At 37.8% G+C, this 23,027-nt stretch overlaps 1 protein-coding gene and 1 pseudogene across 2 annotated transcripts in view; one reads left to right on the top strand and one right to left on the bottom strand.

Moving 5' to 3' along the window:
• The window catches only part of Glg1 (golgi glycoprotein 1), a 110,618-nt gene that overhangs the window by 58,641 nt on the left and 28,950 nt on the right, over positions 1–23,027 (bottom strand). For both annotated transcript variants that reach the window (XM_074055661.1, XM_074055660.1), the window contains exon 2: positions 3,760–3,792. In XM_074055661.1, coding sequence (XP_073911762.1) covers positions 3,760–3,792 — 33 coding nt within the window. The remainder of the gene's footprint in view (positions 1–3,759; positions 3,793–23,027) is intronic.
• On the top strand, positions 6,075–6,314 carry LOC109684992 (cytochrome b-c1 complex subunit 7 pseudogene; annotated as a pseudogene).

Raw genomic sequence — 23,027 nt, 5'->3', positions numbered from 1 at the left:
AAATTTCTATAATACCAAGTTTTCCAACTCATGAGGATAGTTGCTTATTTATTCACTTAGGTCTCTTAAATCAGTCTCTCTTTCCCTCTCTCTGGTGGTACTGGGGGTTGAACTCAGGGCCTCATGCTTGCTAGGCAGGTGCTCTACTACTTGAGTCATGCCCCCAGCCGTTTTTGCTTTAGTTACTTTTGGGATAGGGTCTAACTTTATGTCTGGGCCAGCCAAGACCTTGATTTATGCTTTCATGTAGCTGGGATGATAGGTGCACAGTCCAGTTATTTAGTTAAGATGGGGGTCTCACGAGCTTTTTGCCTCGGCTGGTCTTGAACAGTGATCCTGATCTCTGCCTCCTAAGTAGCTAAGATTACTGATGTGAGCCACCACACCAACTCTCATAATATTTTATAGTTACCTGCAGAGTGGTATTACACATTTTTTAAAAGACTTACTCCTAGGCATGCATATTGTTTTTAAAAAGTATTTATTAATTCATTTAAAATTTTTGCTTATTTCTACTATATGAAAATGCAATTGAGTTTTATATACTGACCTTGTGTCTCGGGGTTTTACTGAAGTCATGTATTTATAACTTGATATAGTTTATCTGTAAGTTCATCTGGACTTTCTACTAATACAATCATGTTATTTATAAATAATGACAGTTTATTTTTTCCTTTCCAATCCTAAACTGTTTTATTTCCTTTTTTCCTTGCCTTACTGCACTAGCTAAGACATCTATGACAGTGAGCAAGTATGTCTTGTTGCCAATCTTGGGTAGAAAGCTATCAATATTTTACATTTGCTATATAGGTCTTTTTATAGCACTATTTACCAGATTAGATAAATTCCCTCCTAGAATGGAAGCTGAAATTAGAAATCTGAACACTATGTAGATATCTGACTAGGAATTATGATATTTTAAGATATGATAATGGTATCATGGTAGTTTTCCTAAAAGCCCTTATTGACAGGTATTTATTAAAATAGTAACATATGAAATCAAATGAAATGTTTTGCTTCAAAATAATACAAATGAAGGGGAAGTAAGTAGGGCTACAGAAGAAACAAGATCTATCTGAATTAATAACTGAAGCTGTATGGTGATTACATGGGAGCTGACTACATCCACTGAGATATAATTCACACCATAAAATCTATTCTTCCAAAGTACAATTTGGTGATTATTAGTTGCATAATAGGATTACACTAATTTCACTACTAATTATAGAACATTTTCATCATCCCCAAAGAAACTCCACAATAGCTGGGTGCCGTTGGCTTATGCCTGCAGTCCTAGCTACTAGGGAGGCTGAGACAGAGAGGATCATGGTTCAAAGCCAGCCTGGGAAAATAGTTCACGAGATCCTATCTTCAAAAATAGCCAGTGCAAAGTGGACTGGAGGTGTGGCCCAAGCAGTAGAATGCCTGCTTTGTAAACACTAAGCCCTGTGTTCAAAACCCAGCACCCCCCAAAAAAAGGGAAAAAACTCCACATCTGTTAGCAGTCACTTCCCATTCTCTAATTCTTCCAGCCCCTGATAACCAGTAATTTTCCTATTTTTGTGTATTTGTCTATTCTAGACATTTCATATGAATCACATATGACGTTTTGGCCCAGTTCTTAAGGTCAATCCATGATGTAGCACATAACAGCATATCACCCTTTTTTGGTCAAATAATATCCCATGGATGCTTACATCATTTTTACTTACCTATCCATTCATCAGTTGGTAGACATTTGAGTTGTTTCCACTTTTAGGCTATTATGAATAATCCTGCTGTATATATTTGTAGGCACATATCTGTGAACATGCTTTCAACTCTCTTAGATATTGTGATATTATGATATATATTTTGGTTTTCATCCACAATTTAGAACTTATAACTCTTTCCTCAAGGCAGGTCACAGAAACTACAATTTATCTTCCCCAAGGCAGGTCATGAAACTCAAACCTTCCTTCACCTTTTGTCTTGGAGCTGGCCATAAAGGAATTCTCTGATCTACTTCTATCCAGTATCACTCCAGAGGGGTCCTGACTTAAGAGCAGGGAGTTCTGTACAGAGGCTAAGAAGAATCTGAAGAGACAGACTTATTGTTTGCCCACCAATTCCATTAGCAATCATGCCTGTGCAATATGGTCTTCATAAAAACCCAAAGGGACAGGGTTCTAGAGGGCTGAACATGAGGTCTTGCAGGGTGGCACATTCTGAGAAGGCACAGAAACTCTGTACATTTCTTCCATACCTTCATCTGTTATTTGTATTAACTTTTATAATAAACTGTTAAATATATTTTCCCAAAATTCTGTGAGCTGCTTGAGCAAATTAATTAAACCCAAGGAAGGGGCTGTAGGAACTCCAATTTACAGCCAGTCAATTAGAGTACAGGTAACATTGACCTGGGAACCGGGCATGTTGTAACATGCCTGTGGGCCCAAGCTACTCAAGAGGCTGAGGCCAGCCTGGGAAACATAGTAAGACCTCACCTCTTAAAAATAAACAAACAAACAAACTGAATAAACAAAAACGACCTGGGTTTGTGACTGGCATCTAAAGTGTATGGGGGTGGGGGTGGGATAGGATCTGACACTATCTCCAGGTAGATCCAGCCAGAACTGAAATGGGTAGAAGACACCAGAACTGACTGCTTGCTGATAGGAAGAAATCGCCACACCCTCTGAGGTCAAAGAAGTCTTCCGTGTTGATTGCTGTGGTGTGTGAGCAGAGGAAAAACAGGCAGTTTGTTTTCCAAACACAGAGGGAAATACCTAAGAATGAAACTGATGGGTCAAATGGTAACTGTTCAACTCTGAAGAACTGCCAAACTGTCTTCCACAGAGGCTGTACTACTTCATATTCCCACTAGCAATGTAAAACGATTCTAATTTCTCTGTATCCATGTCAACATTTGTTACTTTATGTCTATTTGACAACAGTCACACTAGTGCAAGTAAAGTAGTATCTCATTATGGGTTTCATTTGCATCCTCTTTTTTCTTTCTTTGGTGGGACTGGGGCTTGAACTCAGGGCTTCACACTTAGTGCCTTGCAGTGTTTTCAAATCAGGAAGTGTGAGTGTACATCTTCTGGGGTTATGTCATATTTGGGAAAGACTTCCTTCTACTCGTTTTCCTCTAGGTCACTCATGGTCTCATTTTGAACTTTCTCCCCCAGCAAGCCTTTCCTGACCACAACCCACCTGGACACATTCCAGATGGAATCTGTGCCCCACTATAATCTGCATAGACTCCACCAAAGCTGCACACCACTGTTTGCACAGATTTAATCTCACATCTGTCTGCCTTTTTTTTTTTTTTGTAGTAGAATAGTAAAGTTTATTAGAAATTTAGTGTGACAGGATGAAAGTGGGGAAGAAATGAGAAAAAAGGGAGAAACATTTCCTGCTCCCAATGCATGCAGGAAATGTGAGTAGAGATTCCCACAACTGTGTGCTTTTAATGTGCAACCCACAAAGTAGATAACTGAATGACAACTAAATTGAAGAACTTTAAAATATAGTATTTTAAAGTTGTCAATTTGATAAAGAGAGCTAATTATTTTCCTATAGTAGTTAAAATGAAGGAAAATGTAAACTTGGGTGTTTGTAGCCTTTTCCATGGTCCTTGGACAAGGTTTATCATTTTAAGATTAAGAGACTCAAACAAAGAATAAAGCTTCCTGGAACAAAAGGAAAACATACAAAAATCTGTCATCATATCTATAAATTACATATGGTGAGTTATAGAAAAGCCATACTTACATGATTGCAGTCTGAAGAAATCTCATTCTCAGGCTAGAGGGGAAAGAAAAAGAGAGATGATGTTGAACAAACAAACAAACAAACAAAAAAGCCTCTGAAGTTTTAAAATACTACCAAAACAAACTCAAAACTAGAAATCTTTTGGATTGCTGGGGAGCAATGTACCAAAAAGGTACAGATGACAAAATCCCTTCCTGTATGATAGTAACTGTGGAAATGGGGGGAATGGAGGAAAATATACTAACACAAGAAAGCAGTAACAATAGAAGGACCCTTTCTTTTACATGATACTTTCTAATTTTGAAAGGTAAAGAGGCACAACATGGGTGTCCTTGGACAGGCAAAAGTAGGAGACCCCATCTGAAAGACAAATTAAAAGCAAAAGGATTGGGGGTATGGCTTACATGGTAGAGCTAGCATAGCAAGCATGAGGCACTGAGTTCAATCCCTGTACTGCAAAACACAAAAACAAAAACAAAAAACCCACACTCAAGAAAGCGCAAAGTGGATCCAACAATAATTTAAAACTCGGTTTACGGCACCTGGGAGGCTGAGGCAGAAAATGAGGATTGTGAGTTTGGGATCAGCCTGGGTTATGTAACAAGACCCTATTTCAAAAACATAAAAATAAAAAGTATGAGGTTGAGCCAGGAGCAGGCTCTGGCCTGGGCTCCAGCTCAGCAGCACTCTTGGAGTTCCAGCCAGCCCAGAGTTCTATATTCCTTGCTACTCTGAGGTGGCCTGCACCCTGACACTCTGGACACATTTCTGATCCTCACATTTAGGAGCCCACACAGAGACAATGATGTGCATTCTTAGTATTATCACTCCAGTTTGGCTCTGAAGCTGGGCACCAGGCTCAGGCCTGTAATCCTAGCTACTTGGGAGATAAGATCAGGAGGATGGAGGATCCAAGTCAACTCTGGCAAAAAAGTTCCTGAGACATCCGCCGCCTCCCCTCCCCCATCTCCAAAATAACCAGAGAAAAATGGGCTGGAGGTGTGGCTCAAGTAGTAGAGTGCAAACCCCTGAGTTCAAACTCCAGTTCCACCAAAAAAAAAAAAAAAAAAAAAAAATCCTGGAGTCATACCTTCTGTTTGTCATATATGCCCTAGAAAAGCTGTATAAGAGTCCAATGACTGGGTGGGTGGAGTGGGTCAAGTGGTAGAGTGTCTGTTTAGCAAATACAAGGCCCAGAGTTCAAACTCCAATACCACCACCAAAAAAAAAGAAAAAAGGCCAAGTTGACTACAGGGGTGCAGATACAAACGACAAATGAATCAATAACAAAAGGACCAATAGAAATCTCTGATAAGTTCTTTTCACTAAAGTAGTTTTCTTTTCCACTACTGCCATTTTAATAATATGAATCGGTTTGTGCCAGTTCTTAAAATCCTTGGACCTCTAGCATTCGTTCACTTGAATTGACTGCTCTAACTTTATGAGCTCTTCTAATTCAAATGGAGTAACTTTACAGTGAAACACTATAGTTGATAATGATGTGAAAAATAAAGATATTACTCTAACATAATGGAGCATTTATTCAGAAGAGTACTGACTGCTATTTATTGCTCTGGGAAAGATGGAAAAGACAGAAATTGAGAAACTTCTTTAAAACAATGAAGCCTCTTTTATATAAATGTCTAATGTATAAACTCTAATCCTATTGTATTCCTTCTATTCCTAACAAGCACATTAAATGCAACCATTCAGGTTTTTGTTTGTTTGTTTTGTGGTATTGGGGTTTGAACTCAGGGATTCCAGGTTGCTAGGCAGGTGCACTACCACTTGAGCCATGCCTCCAGTCCTTTTTGCTCTGGTTATCTTTGGAGCCAGGGTCTCACTTTTTGCCCAGGTGGGCCTGGACAGGGATCATGCTCTTTCACCCATCTCACTATTGCTGGCATAACAGGTGTGCACTACTATGCCCTTTTTTTTTTCCTATTGAGATGGCGTTCTCAAAAACTTTTTTGCCTAGGCTAGTCTGGAACCATGATCTTCCCATGTGGCTTGGGATGACAGATGCATGCCACCTCACCCAGCTATTGGAAGAGACGGGGTCTCCAATACTCCCTACCTTAGCCAGACTCAAACCAAGATCCTCCCAATCTCAGCCTTCCAAGTGGCCAGAATTACAGGCATGAGCCACCAGCAACCAGGTATGCATTCAGTTTTTAAAAATAAAATTAGAGAAGGCAACACTTCACTCTTGGGTCAAAATCGCAGGCAGGCCTGCCATTTCAGCATCAGGCTAGTGACTAGAAGGAATTCGAAAATGGTTTTACGATGCTGCAGGATTCAATAAATGGGGGTTAATGTGAGATGGTACAATAAATGAAGATGAGGATGTGAAAGAAGCCCTAAGAAGGCTTCCTGAAAACCTCTATAATGACAGGAGGTTTTGCATCAAGAGAACACTGGGCCTGACCATGAGGCATCAGATCTTGCCTAAAAAGCAGTGGACAAAATATGAGGAGGATAAATTCTACCTTGAGCCATATCTGAAAGAAATTATACGGGAAAGAAAAGAGAGAGAAGAATGGGCAAAGAAGTAATCATGCAGATGAAATCTGTGGATGCGGCCAAACTTTTTATGAAGTTGGTTAAACCTGAAACATACAACCTAAAAATTATTTGGTCTACAGACATATTACTTTAAATAAAAAAATAAAAATTAAATTAAAAATAAGAATAAGAAATGACACTTTTTTTTTTTTTTTAGTTTCTCTGCATTAAGGGCAACAAATGCTAGCTAGTTTTTTAGGTGTCTTACCTATAAGAAATGACACTTAGTTTAATGTCACCCTTGGGAGAAGCTAGGTGATGGGTCACAGGACTACTATGTACTATTTTTGCAACTTCTTGTGTCTATAATTAATAAACAAACAGGAAAGTTTAAAACGCACACATAACAGAGCTAAAATGAACTTTCAATTCCCTAAGCAAAGGTGGACTAGGTTTTAGCTGACAGAGCATCTGTTAATTCCATCGCAGAATTTAGCAGGCAATAACCAAACCATACAAACTAATTTTACACCTATTTATAAAATATTACATTAAAATGATTTTAATGAGGTTATTAGTTAATGATGAGATTAAAACACACTATTTTTAAACATTCTCCCTGCTTGTCTAAGAAGTTAATTAAACGCCTTTTGCGTCTCAGCAATCAGTCTCCACACTATCTACTTTAACTTTGCTCCTATCCATTTCAATTTGGAGTGCTTAATTTCTAACTCTTTTCCATTTACCAACAAGAATGCTTTCAGCTTGTTTTAGGTAGTTTTCTACCCTATTTTAATTTACCTCTTAAAAATTTCTAATCAATCTAGTTCTTTCTCAAACAAGGCATAGAAAGCAATTAATATCACAACTTCTCTGCTTGAACACATTTCTACCAAACAACTTTGGATTAAAGGGCCATTCGTGAATAAAATTCAAAGCAGTGGAGAATTTCTGAAACAATGTAGTCAAGTTATAAGAAACCACAGAAAGAAAAATTTATCATGCTTAGAGTGCATAGGATCTATGTCAGCAAATTAGTGATTGCTTCAATGACTTGCTCCCCTATGTTGGTAAACTGGGTTCTTTCCCCTCCACTTGGCCTTTCATAGGATGTTTACATCAGATCCTCTGCACTGTGCTTGCCTCCTGCTGTGAATGAGTATATATCCTGCTGTACTGACTTGCACTGGCCAAACGAATTTTAGTAGACACAATATGAGTTTGGCTTGTTTTTTTTTTTTTGTTTGTTTTGTTTGTTTGGAGATAGGGTCTCCCTAGGAAACTCGGGCTGGCCTTGAACTCTTACAAACTCCCGCCTTATCTCTCAAGTGCTGGGATTATAGGTGTGTCCCACCACACCCAGCTTTGTATTCTTGAATCCTGCCCTTCCCCATGGGAAGATGTCCAGGTAGCTGGTAGTACTAGGAAGAGAGACAATGTACAGCAGATCTAAACCCAACCTGCAGCCTGGAGTAAAGCCACCTCAAATAACCTGTATACTCATGGGCAAGAAAAATAAATGTTTGCCATATAAGCCCCTCAAAGTGAGTACTAATAAAAAAAAAAAAAGCCTAGCATAACTACCAAGCAAATAAAATAACAAAAATCCTCAAACCTGTAAGTTGTAATGGGTAACAGCTATCAACTAAAATTAGTGAATTATATTAGGAAGTATAGAGTATATGCCTTTTATGAAGGAATGACATCATAAAGACCAGTGTTTGTTATTCATCTCTATTGCTATTTTGATTTCCAACTGATTATAAACTGATCTTATATTTTCCTCCTAGATTTAGGATAATTTCTTTGGAAAAATGACAATATAGGAATGCCATATGAACAAGATTATGATGTTAGGCTCAAGATTTATGGAACCATATAATTATATAGAATTTCTGAGTATAGTCACAAATAATTAATTTCAGAAATTTAGAAATGCCTCTGAGGAGAGGGTGGTTCAGAGAAACAAAACAGAGTCCTGCAAAATAAAACACAGTAGTATTTTATACAACTTTGGAACATCAATGCCAACATGAATAAATATAAAAAGGAAATGAGCATAAAATGGTATGGTTTAGCACTTAGCCTTTGATAAAGAACTAAAGGACAAAACCCTCAAAACCCATAACAGATGTGGGTGTTAGTAATTCAGGTTTGGATCCTAGAATGCACCATTCCCATGGTATCACAATCAAATCATTTCATCAGCTACAGTATACCCATTTCCTCAAAGTTGTAAATACAGATAGGCTTGGTTGTCTATAATCCTGAAAGAAGAAGAACACAAAAATAAACCCCAGAATTAGTGAGGTAGATCAAGGCTGAGTGTTTTTTCCCCTCTTTTGCTAGCCATCAGTAAAAGAATATTCTGAAATGATCCCAAGAAATAAATCAATAAGTATATATTTAATAATTATGTATCCAAAATTGTGCTACACTTTATTGCAGGATACCAAAGAAACAAAAGATTTACTTAGTCTCTAATCTCAGGCAGTTTACAATCCACATAGAACAGATAAAATAGTGAAATCAAATAATGAGGCAAGGGTAGAAACTTGAGGTAGGCTTAAAGCGTTACTTAGGAGAGTGATGTCCAAGAACAGGTAAGTCAGGAGGCTGAGTAGGAGGATCATCAGTTTGAGGCCAACCTGGGCTACATAGCAAGACCCAATCTTAAAATAAATAAATAAATAAATAAATGAATGCCTGCTCTGCCAGTGGCTCACTCTTGTAGTTATAGCTACTTGGGAGGCTGAGATTGGGAGCATTGTGGCCAGCCAGTTCTTAAGACCCCCATCTCCAAAATCACCAGAAGGAGAATGGATTGGAGGGGTGACTCAACAGTACAGTGTCTGCTTTGCAAGCATGAAGCTCCAAGGGCTAGTGAAGTGGCTCAAGTGGTAGAGCACCTGCTTAGCAAGTGTGAAGCCCCGAGTTCCACCAAAAAAACAAAACAAAACAAAACAAAACCTCCAGAAAGGAGAGTTACATTACTCCTCCATGAGGAAGTAGCATGATCCCTTAGGACTCAGTGAGAAAAGTATTCTTTTCCCTACTTAAAAAAAAAAAGCTCAGCCTTAAAATTAAATTTTAAAGTATTTTTCAATATACGTAATGCTGAAAGAATATCTTATGAATAAGTATTCACTGGGGATGTGCATTTTTTTTTCAAATGTTCAAGACAGAGGATTAAGAGCTGAAATCTTTCTAATCAGTGTTGGAATCCTATGTCAATTCTTGCCCTTCAAATCAGAGGCAAAGTATAGGCTCCCAACCTGTGGAAGCATCAAGTTGTAAGCTGTTATGCCATATTATCAGCTGATCCCTATCATCCTGGAGACAGAAATCTGGACTTCCAGGTACTTTAGGGACTGGAGGTATGACTCAAGTGATAGAGCACCTGCCTAGCAAGCATGAAACTCTGAGTTCAAACAAATAAAAAACCAAAAAGGGTGCTGGTAGCATGTCTCAAATGGTAGAGAACTGCCTAACATGAGTTCAACTTCCAGTATTGGGGAAAAAAAAAAAGAAGAAACGATTATGAACACAGGAAAGAGAAAAGGAGAAGGTAGCACACTTCCCCATCCCAGCTCATCAGTGATTAAACAGAGAAGGACATGGTTAATGTTGAGCAAATAATGCAGCAAACAAAGCACTGAGTACTTGGAGACACCTGCCTGCCTTCAATGAAGGATGCAATGGGTGTGACAGGAACACTTTACTGAGCCAGATGCTACATTTGTTTCTTAAAACACAACAGACTGCAAGACAAATGGAATTGTGTCCAATTTCACAGATGAAAACACTCAAGTACAGAGAAATTGAGTAACACAATCAAAGACACACTGCTAGGAGACAACAAAACCGGGATGTAAATGGGATAATAAATGATAACTGAATTGTAACAAAAGGTATGTGATGTTGTGAGCTTGGTGCCTCCCAGAAAAGGCTGTGTTGGTAGAGTGGCTTAGGTTGAGCACAATTATGGTGGCCCTTTGAGAGGAACAAGAAAAGGAAAGGGTAGATAGCATGAACACATAAATGTAGTACTCTAGAGTGATCTGTCCAATGAAATGTCATGATGAATTCAGATGCAGACAGTCCAGGTAAGAAAATGATGAAATAATTAGATAAACTTGGGATCTACATTACATCTTAATGTCCAGTGAATTATGAAAACTTTGTTTAATTTACTTGGCTTTTTAAAATAATAACTTAAAGGTTTTAGGTATTCTTGCACTTTTACTCTCCTAGTATGGTACACTAAAGGTGGAATCACTGATTTTAAGGCTTAAAACTCCTAGCCCTTCTTTTAAGTAGAAAAAGAACACCTCCCAGCATTTAGGAGAGTTCCAAGTGGGCCTGGGCTACATAGGGAAACCCAATCTATGAATAAGTAAATAAAGAGAGGAGAGGGGGAGAGAGAGAATATGAGAGAGAGAGAGAGAGAGAGAGAGAGAGAGAGAGAGAGAGAGAGAAAGAGAGAGAGAGACTTGATTAACAAAAGTAAAGTATTTAGCTGCAGAATCCATGTGGCTTTACATTTGTCACTTCGGGCTTGGGACTGGAACAGAGATTTCTTCACTTAGGATTCATGAATAACCTGTAGGAGCCCAAGACTGTCTTGAAAATGAATGCATACTTTTTGAGTTTAAGTGTATTTTTTTCTGAGAATATTATGCACAGCTGTCATAATCCCCTCAAATTTTATAAGACAAACAAACAAAAAAACTGGTTGGAACATTGGTTGAGGTTCTTTCCATGAGCCTATCAACTGCTTTATTTATTCATTCTCTGCTGGTTAAAGTCACAACAAATAGGTTACAGAATAAACTACCAAAAAGCTTGGGGGTGAATATTAACACAACCACCCCATTCACTTAGGAGGGTGGTTTTTACAGGAAGTATGAGTCTGAACTATGATCTCTCTACAGTAAACAGGCTGAGTTAATGACTCTGGCCAAAGAAATTAAAGGATTCATAAAACTAACCTGGAAGCTGTCCTAGTTTCTGAAACAGAAATGCTTGGGAATTGGATGGTGTCTAAAATATTGAACATGCTACAGTTTCATCAACTGAAGTTGAAATACCCACCAAAGAGAGGTGTGCAAAAGAACAGCTACCTTTTTCAAAGCACCCAGTACTAAGTATTCAAGTGACAATAGATTTGTTTCACCTGGGAGAAAACAAACAAATGAAAATGCCAGAAGTATATATGCTTTTATGTCCTCCCCAAAATTTGAAGGCAGCAACAACACTCCTGCTGATTAGGAACATTCTGTTGCAGAACTAAGTAGATTCTTCTGGGACTTTATTAATTAAGAACCCAGTAAACTCCCAATCACATGAACAATTCATTTACTAACCTGCTCCAAAGCCTGCTCCCCAAAGCAATATGAATATAATGGAATTGCTATCAAATCAGATAAACCCAATCTTTTAGTCTTGGAAAATTTTCTCTGAGCAAATCTCCTCAGTCAGATTCATAACTACTTTCCTCTTAGTGCCTTATTCTGGCCTTAATCAGAATTTATTTTTCTTGCCAGGCACTGGTGGCTCACACCTGTAAGTCTAGCTACTTGGGAGGGAGAGATGAGGAGGACTGCAGTTCAAGACCAGCCCAGGGAAAAAGAAAATGAGACCCTATCAAAAAAATACCCAACATAATAAAAGGGCTGATAGAGTAGCTCAAGTGGTAGAGCACCTGTCTAGCAAGTATAAGGCCCTGAGTTCAACCCAGTACTATATCCAGAGACAGCATCTGAATATTATTTTTCCAAGGGATAGTGCTGAATATAGGCCTTATGTCTTCTAACAATACTGATTCATTGAAGAGTTGTGCTTCTCCATGAATCCAACATTTTTTAAAACAAGGATGTATTTACTGTACAGGTCCAGTAGGAGGCTCAGTGTATGGTTACTGTTTTTGGTTAAGTATGAAATACAGATGCTGGATCTACTAAATTAGTGTGGTAAAGGAGATAAAACATGAGACTACACCTAACCATCTAACCGTCATTCATGGTTGAATGTGGAGTTGGGGGAGGGAGGAACAGTGCTATATATGTACATGTATATGTATATATACAAATATGTATATGTATATATACAAATATATATATGTATATATACATTTGGGGAGGGTGGGACTGGGGTTTGAACTCAGGGCTCTGCATTTGCAAAGCAAGCGCTCTACTACTTAAGCCATAACTCTAGTCCATTTTGCTCTGGTTATTTTGGAGATGGGGTCTCTCAAACTATTTGCCCAGGCTGGCCCCAAACTGTGATCCTCCCAATCTCAGCCTCCCAAGTACCTAGGATTACAGGCATGAGCCAATAATTCCCGATTAGTGCTAATATTGTAAAGAAGGGAAAAAGCACCAGCAACTTCATGAATAGGACAACAGAAAGAAAATCAGTTAATGTTGCACAGAGGACACATTTAAGATGAGCCTTAACAGGAGGTTATAACTGGCTGTGTGCTGTTTCATGGATACTGAAGCAGATGAGAGGAGTTGTGTAGGGTATAACACAAGGTTTGGAAGGGGAATGGAAAATGCATGTTCTGTGCAAAGGACAGACACCTTAGTGAGAAAGTGAGGAGCCCTAAGTGATCATTCTTAGGCTCATTTTACTTGTATCTCCTTATGTATGGTGGGATAGCAACAAGGTTTTAATAAAAATTCCCACACCAGTTCAATAATGATTTCACACAGACCAAACTAATATGCTGTACTAAACACAGTGTGGTAGGTTTAATTAACTTTTATTACTTGTGTGCTTCCCATATAATACAGTAGGTAAATATTACAAAATCAACTCACTTCTATAGGAACATGTTGAGTTTTAAAAAGGGTAAAAGATAGACAGATTACAAAAATACATAAGAACCACATAATTTTTCTCTACTATGCAAGAACTCACACACACACACACACATACCCCTTTCTTTTTTGCAATGCTGAGGATGGAACTCAGGACCTCAGTCATTCTAGAAAAGTGTTTTATCACTGAGCCACCCCTAGTCCACTCTACAATCATTTTTTTGTTCCTATTTACTGCTGCGAATGAGAAAGAAAGTACCTATAAACTGTTGGAAACTGACCATCCTCAAAGGAATATACACAGAAACTTTTTTTTTTTTTTAATTTTGTTTTGGGCAGTATTGGGGTTTGAACTCAGGGCCTCCCATTTGGTAGGCAGGCACTCTACTGCTTGAGCCACTCCACAAGCTGAGAAACTTCTTTTTATACATACAACTCAGCCAGACTTTTCATCAACTTTCCACTTGGAAGTGCCCAATAATCAAAAAATGGAAAGACTGCTTTGTAATAACAAAAGTTTTAAAACCTGATTCCAGCTTTGCAAGCTGTCTGCCTCACTTCTCTATTGTGAATGAATGAGTTAACTCTGAGATCAAATTGTCCTAAGAACCTTCTATCAGAAATCTTTTCCTCCTACCATTCATTTTTCCTCCCAAGGAGATTACTTAGAATCTAGAACACACTTTGGTGTTGGTGATGAGCATTCTTACATAATTTATGGGGGAAGGAAACTGAGTCAGGCACTTTATTAAATGCTTGGTTAGATTCTACTGTAGTCTCCAGAAGAATGCTGGATAGATTTATCAATTTCACTCTCAAATAGAGTGAGTGCACAGTTATAAAGGGACAAAAGGCCCTTGTGCTGCCCAGCTGCCTGAATACAGTCAGTCATGCTGTCCTTGTTAAGGAGTGGCACCTAGAACATCATTACTTGCTCTAAAGTGGCTAACATTTACAAACCATACAGCAAAAAGACCACACTTCTGGGTCATGAGACTGAAACTACTACTGAAATGCAGTACCAAACTCTTTGTACTGGGGTTTAACTCAGAGCTTACGCAGGAGCCAGGCAGGCACTCTACCACCTAAGCCAATCCTTTAGCCCTTTTTTGTGTTGTGTATTTTTGAGACAGGGTCATACTTTTTGCCAGGGTTGGCCTCAGAACTGCAATCCTCCTGATCTCTACCTCCTGAATAGCTAGGGTTATAGGCATAAGCCACCAGTGCCTGAGCAAACTCTTCTAAAACAGAAATAAATCTTGTTTACATACCTCATGAAATTGTTACAGATTTAATGCTGTTATGTAATTTAAAAATTAGGACTTCTGAAATACAAAATACCACTGGCCTTTTATTCCCAGTGTAAAACTTTTAGCATCAAATCTACATCCCTGCTCTTCAGGAAGCCATACTTCACAAAAGCAAAGAATAAGACTTCAAAGACTTGATATACATATTTCATTGTGTTTAGATTGCATATTGAATTATCTCAGAAAGGATATATAAAAAGATTTATTTCTACTATATACCTTTTGCACTTTTTGAATTTTTGTACCATGTGTGTAAAGAAGCAAGGAAAAAAGAACAGAAGAAGAAGGTAGAGAGAAAAACTAAGGGAATTCCACTTTAAGATATACACAGACATCTCTGAAAATATTTGAAATAAGTTTTCATGGCTGGGACATGAAGGGATTTAATGATATGCTCTCCCTCTCTATATTTTTCTATTTTGTTCCCTTCCACTATCTCAAAAGGGTGGTGGTGGGAAGGAAGCATAGGATACCTAAACCCTGTAGGACATGGTAAGTAGCAATCCTCCTTTCTTGAGTCTTGGACTGGTAGTTATGCTCTAAGAAAAACCCATCAACAACTGAAGGTCTAACTCCCAGAATGACCAACTTTTACGTGGGAACTAAAAGTGACAGTGAGAATATAATTCTTTAAAGGGCATTTTATCAATTTTGATATGGAATCCTTTATGGTCTTTGTTTGCCTCTCAGATTATCTGGGACAGTAGAATATAGGTACAAATTTGTCAAGGCAGTAGCTACTATCGCCAGATGCAAAGTAGTAGGAAACTAGATTAAAATAGAGAAAAGATTCCAGACATCTAACAACACCAATGTTTTAAACCCAGTCAATCTGGAATGATTCTGTCAATCTAACCACAGTACTTCTATTCTATAATTTTGAAAGGGATAAAGCCAAAAGAAGCATACAAGATTATAGGATGAAAACGAGTCATGAAATTAAATATAATTTCCCATTCCCCATAACCAGGTACCAAAACTACCACATTTCTCCCATACTGACTAGCAGTGAGTACATGTTTACTTCACTGGTCTAGGCAAGAGCAAGCAGGGCTCAGTTGCCAGAATGTGCAGGTTTCTCTCCATAGAACCCAGTTCAAATTACCGGTGCTTCTGAAAGAACAGCTTTGATTCTGGAACTGGTCTGTCACCTGGATTAAGGCAGCACACTACATTACTACGTAATTCTGAAAGATGTGTAGGGTGGGCAGAATTACAGAAAACTTAATCCATGTATCTATAAAACCGAATATATTGAAGTTTACAAGCATTAATAATGTGTATTAAGTCTTCAAATGGGTTCTATTCTGAGCACCATTAAAAGAAATAAAGGAGAGAGGGAGAGAGGGAAGGAAAGAAAGACGAAGGGAGGGAAGGAGGGAGGGGTGGAGGGAGGGAGGGAGGGAAGGAAAGAGGAAGGAAGAAAACCTTGAAGGATATGTAGACTCTAAATCATAGGAAGGCAGCTTCAATTTATATTAGTTCAATTACATTAGAAACAATTGGGGAAAAGTAGTAATTTAGTAAATTCTGATGGAAAACTCTTAGTCTAATGGAACTATCTGACTATCAATTATCCATGTACAAGTCTAGATTCAGATATTTATTTTGAATTTCATTTTGGTTTCTGTTTCTAGGTAAAACATCTTTGCATTTAAGCTCAACTTTGTACTTAAATTCAACTGTTCAGATGCAGTTATCTTCAAATATGCAAAAAATGCAGAGTATTAGTTATCTAACCTAGATCTCTTTTTGTTGTTGTTTTCTTTTTAGAGCTCTCCTTTTTTGCCAGGGCCTCATGGATGCTTGCAAGCTAGACCTTTATTCTGAATTTTTCTTGGGAAATGTTTCCTGCCCACCACAGGCAGTCAGTATGCTTACTTACCTCATCACATCAATTCAATTTGATCCATTTTATGAACATACATGTTGCTCACCACTAACAACAGGTGTTGGTGAGGATGTGGGGAAAAAGGGACCCTCTCACACTGCTGGTGAGAATGCAAACTAGTACAACCACTCTGGAAAAAAATTTGGAGGCTTCTTAAAAAACTTAACATTGATCTACCATATGATCCAAACAATACCACCACTCTTGGGGATATACCCAAAAGAATGTGACTCAGGTTACTCCAGAGGTACCTGCACACCCTTGTTTATTGTAGCACTATTCACAATAGCTAAGTTACAGAAACAGTCAAGATGCCCCACTACTGAGAATGGATCAAGAAAGTGTGGTATTTATACACAATGGAATTTTATGCAGCCATGAAGAATGAAATGTTATCATTCGCTAGTAAATGGATGGAACTGGAGAACATCATTCTGAGCGAAGTTAGCTCAGAATGGTCAAAAGACCAAAAATCGTATGTTCTCCCTCATATGTGGACATCAGATTAAGGTCAAACACAACAAGGGGATTGGACTTTGATTCCACAAGGGAGGGATGAGGATAGGTAAGACACCTAAAAAACTAGATAGCATTTGTTGCCCTCAACACAGAGAAACTAAAGCAGATACTTTAAAGCAACTGAGGCCAATAGGAGAAGGGGACCAGGAACTACAGAAAAGGTGAGATCAAGAAGAATTAACCTAGAAGGTAACACACATGCACAGGAAATCAATGCGAGTCAACTCCCTGTATAGCTATCCTTATCTCAACTAGTAAAAACCCTTGGTCCTTCCTATTATTGCTTATACTCTCTCTTCAACAAAATTAGAGAAAAGGGCAAAATAGTTTCTGCCAGGTAGCGAGGGGGTAGGGGGGAAGAGGGGGGTAAAGGGGGGGGGAAGGGGGGAGAAATGACCTAAACATTGTATGCACATATGAATAAAATAAAAATTAAAAAAATAAAATAAAATAAGAAAATACATGTTGCTTATCATCAACTGGTCAAATTTAATAAGCAAGATCTAGAACTCTGACAATCCAGTTTCAAGTGTCATGAATCTGTCTGGGCTTGTTATTTTAAATCACCTGACAGTCACCTCTGAACACTGTTTTGCACAAAACAGTGCAAAAGGAGGTCCAGAGCTAGGCTATCTTAATTCTTTCAAATACACTCAGACCTTACAATAGTATCTTTAAAATTTTTATCATAATTATTATTATTATTGTGAAGAATATTGAGAAATCTAATGTTTAAAACACAAAGCATTGATTTAAGGCCTCTAAAACTAGTCTACACCAGAAATAAAGATAAGGATCCATGACTATAATTGGATAACTTGGGATAATTTTGATCTGATAGCAAATTAATGCAGTTTGAAAAGAAAGAAGTGAATGCATTAATTTTTCTTCCCAAAAAACTTAAAACTGAACAAATGATCAATACCCACGATTTACCAAAAATAATTTATTCAACTGATTACTAAAATAGCCCTTGCTTTTAGAACAAAGAAATAATGTATAAGAAGAGAAAGCTGAACTGGGCCTTGTGGCTCATGTTTATAATCCTAGCTTCTTGGAAGGCTGAGATCAGGAGGATCACAGTTCAAGACCAGCCTGAGCAAATAGTTTGAGAGACCCTCCCATCTCCAAAATAATCTAAGCAAAAATGGACTGGAAGCAGAGCTCAAGTGGCAGAATACCTTCTTTGCAAGTGAGACGCCCTTAGTTCAAACCTCACTCCCAACAAAACAAAACAAAACAAAACAAAAAAAAGAAAGAAAAAGGAAGAATAGAAAGTTGATTTTCCATTTGAAAACAGTCTCTCAGCACTCAGAAGGCTGAGACAGGAGAGTCACAAGTTTAAGACCAGCCTGGGAAACATAGCAAAACTCTCTCAAAAACAAACAGATAAAAATTTGAAGATAAAATTCTATTTTTAGTTTATTTCAGGGCCATTAAAAAATCCTAAATCTTTCTGATTATACTGTGTGCTCCTTCTCTAAGAGGGAGGTAGGAATATCTCAATTAAAATAAAAAACAAAAATAATTTCTATAAACATAGTACCTGTTCAACCTTTCTCTTCTTTTTCAATAGTTTATTTAATATAATTATAGATCCTCTCTTAAAAACTCAGAAGCTGGGCTCCACTGGCTCACGCCTGTAATCCTAGCTACTCAGAAGGCAGAAATCAGGAGGTTTGAGGTTCGAAGCCAGCCTGGGCAAAATAGTTTGCAAGACTGTATCTCGAAAATACCCATCACTAAAAAGGGCTGGTAGAGTAGTTCAAAGCATAGGCCTTCTGTTCAAGCCCCAGTACCTCAGGAAAAAATGAAGTACAGATTCCTCCCCCAAAGATGACTAATCCATTTGCTTTAGAATTTAAGATTAAGCAGATCTAGCTTATATAAGTAATTGCCACCAAAATAGATTAGACACAACAAAAGTGTCTTATGGCTGTATATTGGCTGAAGGCTACAGTTTACATATATGATAAAACTCTTTTTCTTTTTCTTTTCAAAATTTGACTTTCTTTTTGGAAAATGAGGAAAGCAACTCACTGGCTAAGACTATGAAATTGTTAACTCTAACTCCTACTCTACCAGTTAACTTGTGCTATCATTTGGGGGAAACCAATCATTAATTCCACCCTCTACCATGAAAATGCTTTGAACCTGAGCCATGGTGAAAACAGAAAAACACGTTTTTTCAAACTTTTCTCTCATAAAAATTAGAGCCTATCTTTCTGAAGCTTTGATAGTATTCAGTATCTTTTTCTGAATGCAAACCTGACTTGCAGCAACCCTTTTAACTGCTCCCTTTTAAGAACACAAGTCATAGATGTTACACTGGAATAGTGAGAATGCAATTCCTACCCATGTTCCATTTCTAATCTGGTGCAACTAGGACTGTACAAAGCAGACAACTGCACAAATGATTTTGCTGGCATAAATTTGGTTCCAAACTGTTATCTACTTTGTAATTCTTTCTGAAACTATCAGAATCCTAATAAAATAAATTCTTGACCATAAGAAGAATCTGGCAGAAATTTTAAGATAACTACTATTGTTTGTGTATGGTGTGTCCCCAAAATTTCAAGTGCTGAATATATGCTTGGTCCCCAGCTGGTGGATGCAGAGAGGTGATTAGATCATAAGGGCTCTGACTTAATCAATGGATTAATCCACTTATGGATTCATAATGTGATGACATTATTGGGGTGAGGTACAAACTAGGAGGTGGGGACTAGTTGGAAGAAGTGGATCACTGGGGATGTCTTCTGACTCCTAGTTGCCATGAGGTTGAGCAGCTTCTCTCCACCATGTTATTTCAGCTTTGCCTGAAGCCTGTAACAATGGAACCAGACAAAATGGACTGAAATAATGAACCAAAATAAATCTTACCTCTATTAGACAAGTTTTTGTCATGGCAAAAAAAAAATTTAACTAACACAGTACTGATACTTCCACTTAATAAAGTTCCTGAAAGTCAATAAACACAGTTTGGCCTACCACAATACTAGGCATACACTGTCATTCCATTTATCATATCTGTCATTTGGTTGGTGGACATTCTACTTGAACTCTAGGCATCCAAAAGTAAACTATCAATTACTGGGGTCAAATTAAGCTTTCAACCTCAATTTCCTAACATAGCCTCAAACTGAGACCAAAGCTGAAGCTGGGTATGTAGCTCAATGGTAGAATGCTTGCCTAGAATATGCACAGTCCTGGATTTCATCTCCAGCACCACAAAATATCAATAGCAACAACAAAACCACTAAACAAAAGAAAAAATCTATGAGATGGATTCAATATGGCCACAACAAGAAATTATTAAATAAAGATGTTAAAGGGCAGTTTTAGAATTAATGCTATTTACAGAAAATTAAGCCCAATATTTTGTTTTCTTAATGGAAAAGCACTAGGATGGGAAGGAGTTAAAAAAAAAAAAAAAAGAGTGAGAGAGAATTTCTAGAGCTGGGCACAGTGGCACAGACCTATGATACCAGCACATGGAAGGCTGTGGCAGGAGGATCTTCAGTTTGAGGAAATCCTGGGCTACAAAGTGAGACTCTGACTCAAAAACAAACAAACAAACAAAACCCAAAAGCTAAACATTTCAGTAATGTATCACTTGTTACAATATGAGCATATGGTAACTGCTATGGTTTGAGGGTATTATGGCAAAGTACAAGTATTGGAACCTTGACTCCTCAGTGTGGCAATGTTGGGAAACAGGGTCTAGTAAGCAGTGTTTATGCATGGGGTGGAACGCTCATCACTGGATTAACACTTTCTTGCAGGAATGGGTTAGCTATGTTGGGTGTTTGGCTCCTCTTTCTCTCTTGCATGTGCCCTTTCCTCCCTTCCAGTCCCTCCTCCCACACACTTACACGAACACCTAATATCTATATTTGCAGTCTCTTTTCCTTCTAGATATCTGGTTAGGGTTGGAATATGAGAGAAGTTATTCTTATGAAGAAAGGGCATAGTGATGGAGAGGTGCTAGCACTTACAGGGCACTAAAATACTGATTGGATTCTAAAAGGTATATATTCTTCCCTTCCTACAGTAGTTATCCAAAAGCTTCTTTCTACAACTGAGTAAGAGATTCCATGAAATTTGGAGTTTGTTTTCATAACAGGTCAAATGTTGAAACTGGTAGGAGAAAGAGCTGAAAGACTCAATTGAGAGGACGCCATGATGTACTGTAGTCCTAATATATCCTGGTCAATATGTTGGCTTTAACAAGATAAGCATATGGGAGCAGCAGTGCTACTTCACGCCAGGCAATGTCTCCACACTGTGTGTGGGTTTCCTAGTGTAACAGCAGTCCTACCATATGGTTGGCTTTTGTTGGCACAGGGAGGATAGAAGATGCCAAAAGCTCAATATGCTATTCTGGGCCATGGAATGTAACAGATTCCAAATTTAAGACATAAGAATGTTTTAAATTGAAAAGGATCTTTTTAAATTTTAGGATCTAAAATATATTAGACTTTTGTTGTTTAAGTTTCAGTAAGGTAACTGCTCTCAGTCTTTGAAATAAGACAAAGACTGAAACAAAAGTCAAGAAATGGGGAATAAGCTTGGCAATAATTTTCTGGAAAAAAAAATCTCTTAAAGATTTAAGTGAAGCCTCTTTTTAGTTGTGCTATAAATATAAAGGTGCCCTGCATAAAAACAGCTTTTGGAATACTACATTTTGATAATGCCAAATAAGGACAGATTGAGAAGATGAGAGACAGCAGCACATCAATGGGCTGACTCCCAATTGCTCTCCAGCTACTTCTCCAGATTTTGCACAATAACACATCATTAGCCACTCACACAAGCTGATCCAATGTTTGAAGCTGGAGCAACTTGGTAAAGATTCATGTTGAATATACCAGACAAATTGCTTAATTTCCACAAACTCAGTCCTAGATTTGATTTAGTATGGTCCCTAATTCTAAAAACAACTTCAAATTAGGGTTGATAATACTGTAATGTCAAGAAAGCAATTTTTGAGTTGGAGTGGCTTAAAGCGGTAAGAGCGCCTGCCTAGCGAGAGGCCCTGAGTTAAACTCCAGTGGCGCGCGCACGCACACACACACACACACACACACACACACACACAGAGAAAGGCAATTTTTGAGCTTTCTCACTTGCCTTAATGCTAGCTTTTCCACAAGCCTGCTCCTTTCCCCTGAATTAGGTTAATTATAAGTAATAAAAATAGCTTTTCATTTTCCCTGAGCTGGCAAAATGGGTTTTATATAAGGCAAACCATTTTTAAGATAAGATCAGGTTGAACCTAAAATTGAAAGTTGACTTGCATACACATGTCGGTCTATGTGCACAGGGGCAGAGTCTGCTGTTATGCAGCCCATTTCAAATACACCAGGAGAATTATTGCGGATGGGAAGGGAAGTGGTGATGATAGTGTTTCTAAAAATACTTTTTTCTACCTGCAATTCTTAAGAATCTTACACATTAGTACAAGTAGACACAACAGGTAGTATAGAACAGAAAGTGAATTATCATTAGAAGAAATTAGCAAACACCTTCTTAGTTTTCCTTTTCATACCAGTCTTTCACGTTTCCTACTGAAGAGTTAAGTTTTATCCAAAGAAATTTGAAGTTTATATAGTTTTAGTCACTGCTATGACCTTGACTGGGGAATACAGAAAACAGGCTACATAAAAATTTTCCTGAGCAATCAAAACAATATCTAATATTTACTTGAGATACAACATTTTAGTGGATGGACTACCTTCTTTCCCTTCAGGTTACTTGACTTGGAAAATAGTAACTCTGTTAAGATGCAGGTCCTTTCACTGAAGTCCTTAAGCTGTTCTTTCGTTCTGAATTCCTTCACCAATTTGAAAGATTTGAACTTGCATTTAAGTCCATAGTTGAGTCATGAGACCTTGTTTTACTTCTTTCTTCAAAGTTTGACTCTTCAGACCAATTTTATCTTAACAGTATCAATTAAATAAATGGAAAATTTCTGGAATTCTTTAAAATAGGTATAGACTCCATAGCAGAGTTCTACATTCTGCTATCATTTTGTCTTCTTGTGGCTTCTAGAAGCTGAGCTTTCCATTTGTCCAAATTCCACAACTTGGTAAACAGCATTTTTGCATAAATAACAATCTAATAATAGTATCAATCTCATATACAAATATACAGTCATCAATCTGGATTTATTGTGGGATTATTAAAACCCTCAACCAAAGTACATGCATCCAATAT

This window comes from Castor canadensis, chromosome 15 (assembly GCF_047511655.1).
Source record: "Castor canadensis chromosome 15, mCasCan1.hap1v2, whole genome shotgun sequence".
Taxonomy (NCBI): Eukaryota; Metazoa; Chordata; class Mammalia; order Rodentia; family Castoridae; genus Castor; species Castor canadensis.
This window is presented reverse-complemented; position numbering and strand designations above follow the sequence as displayed.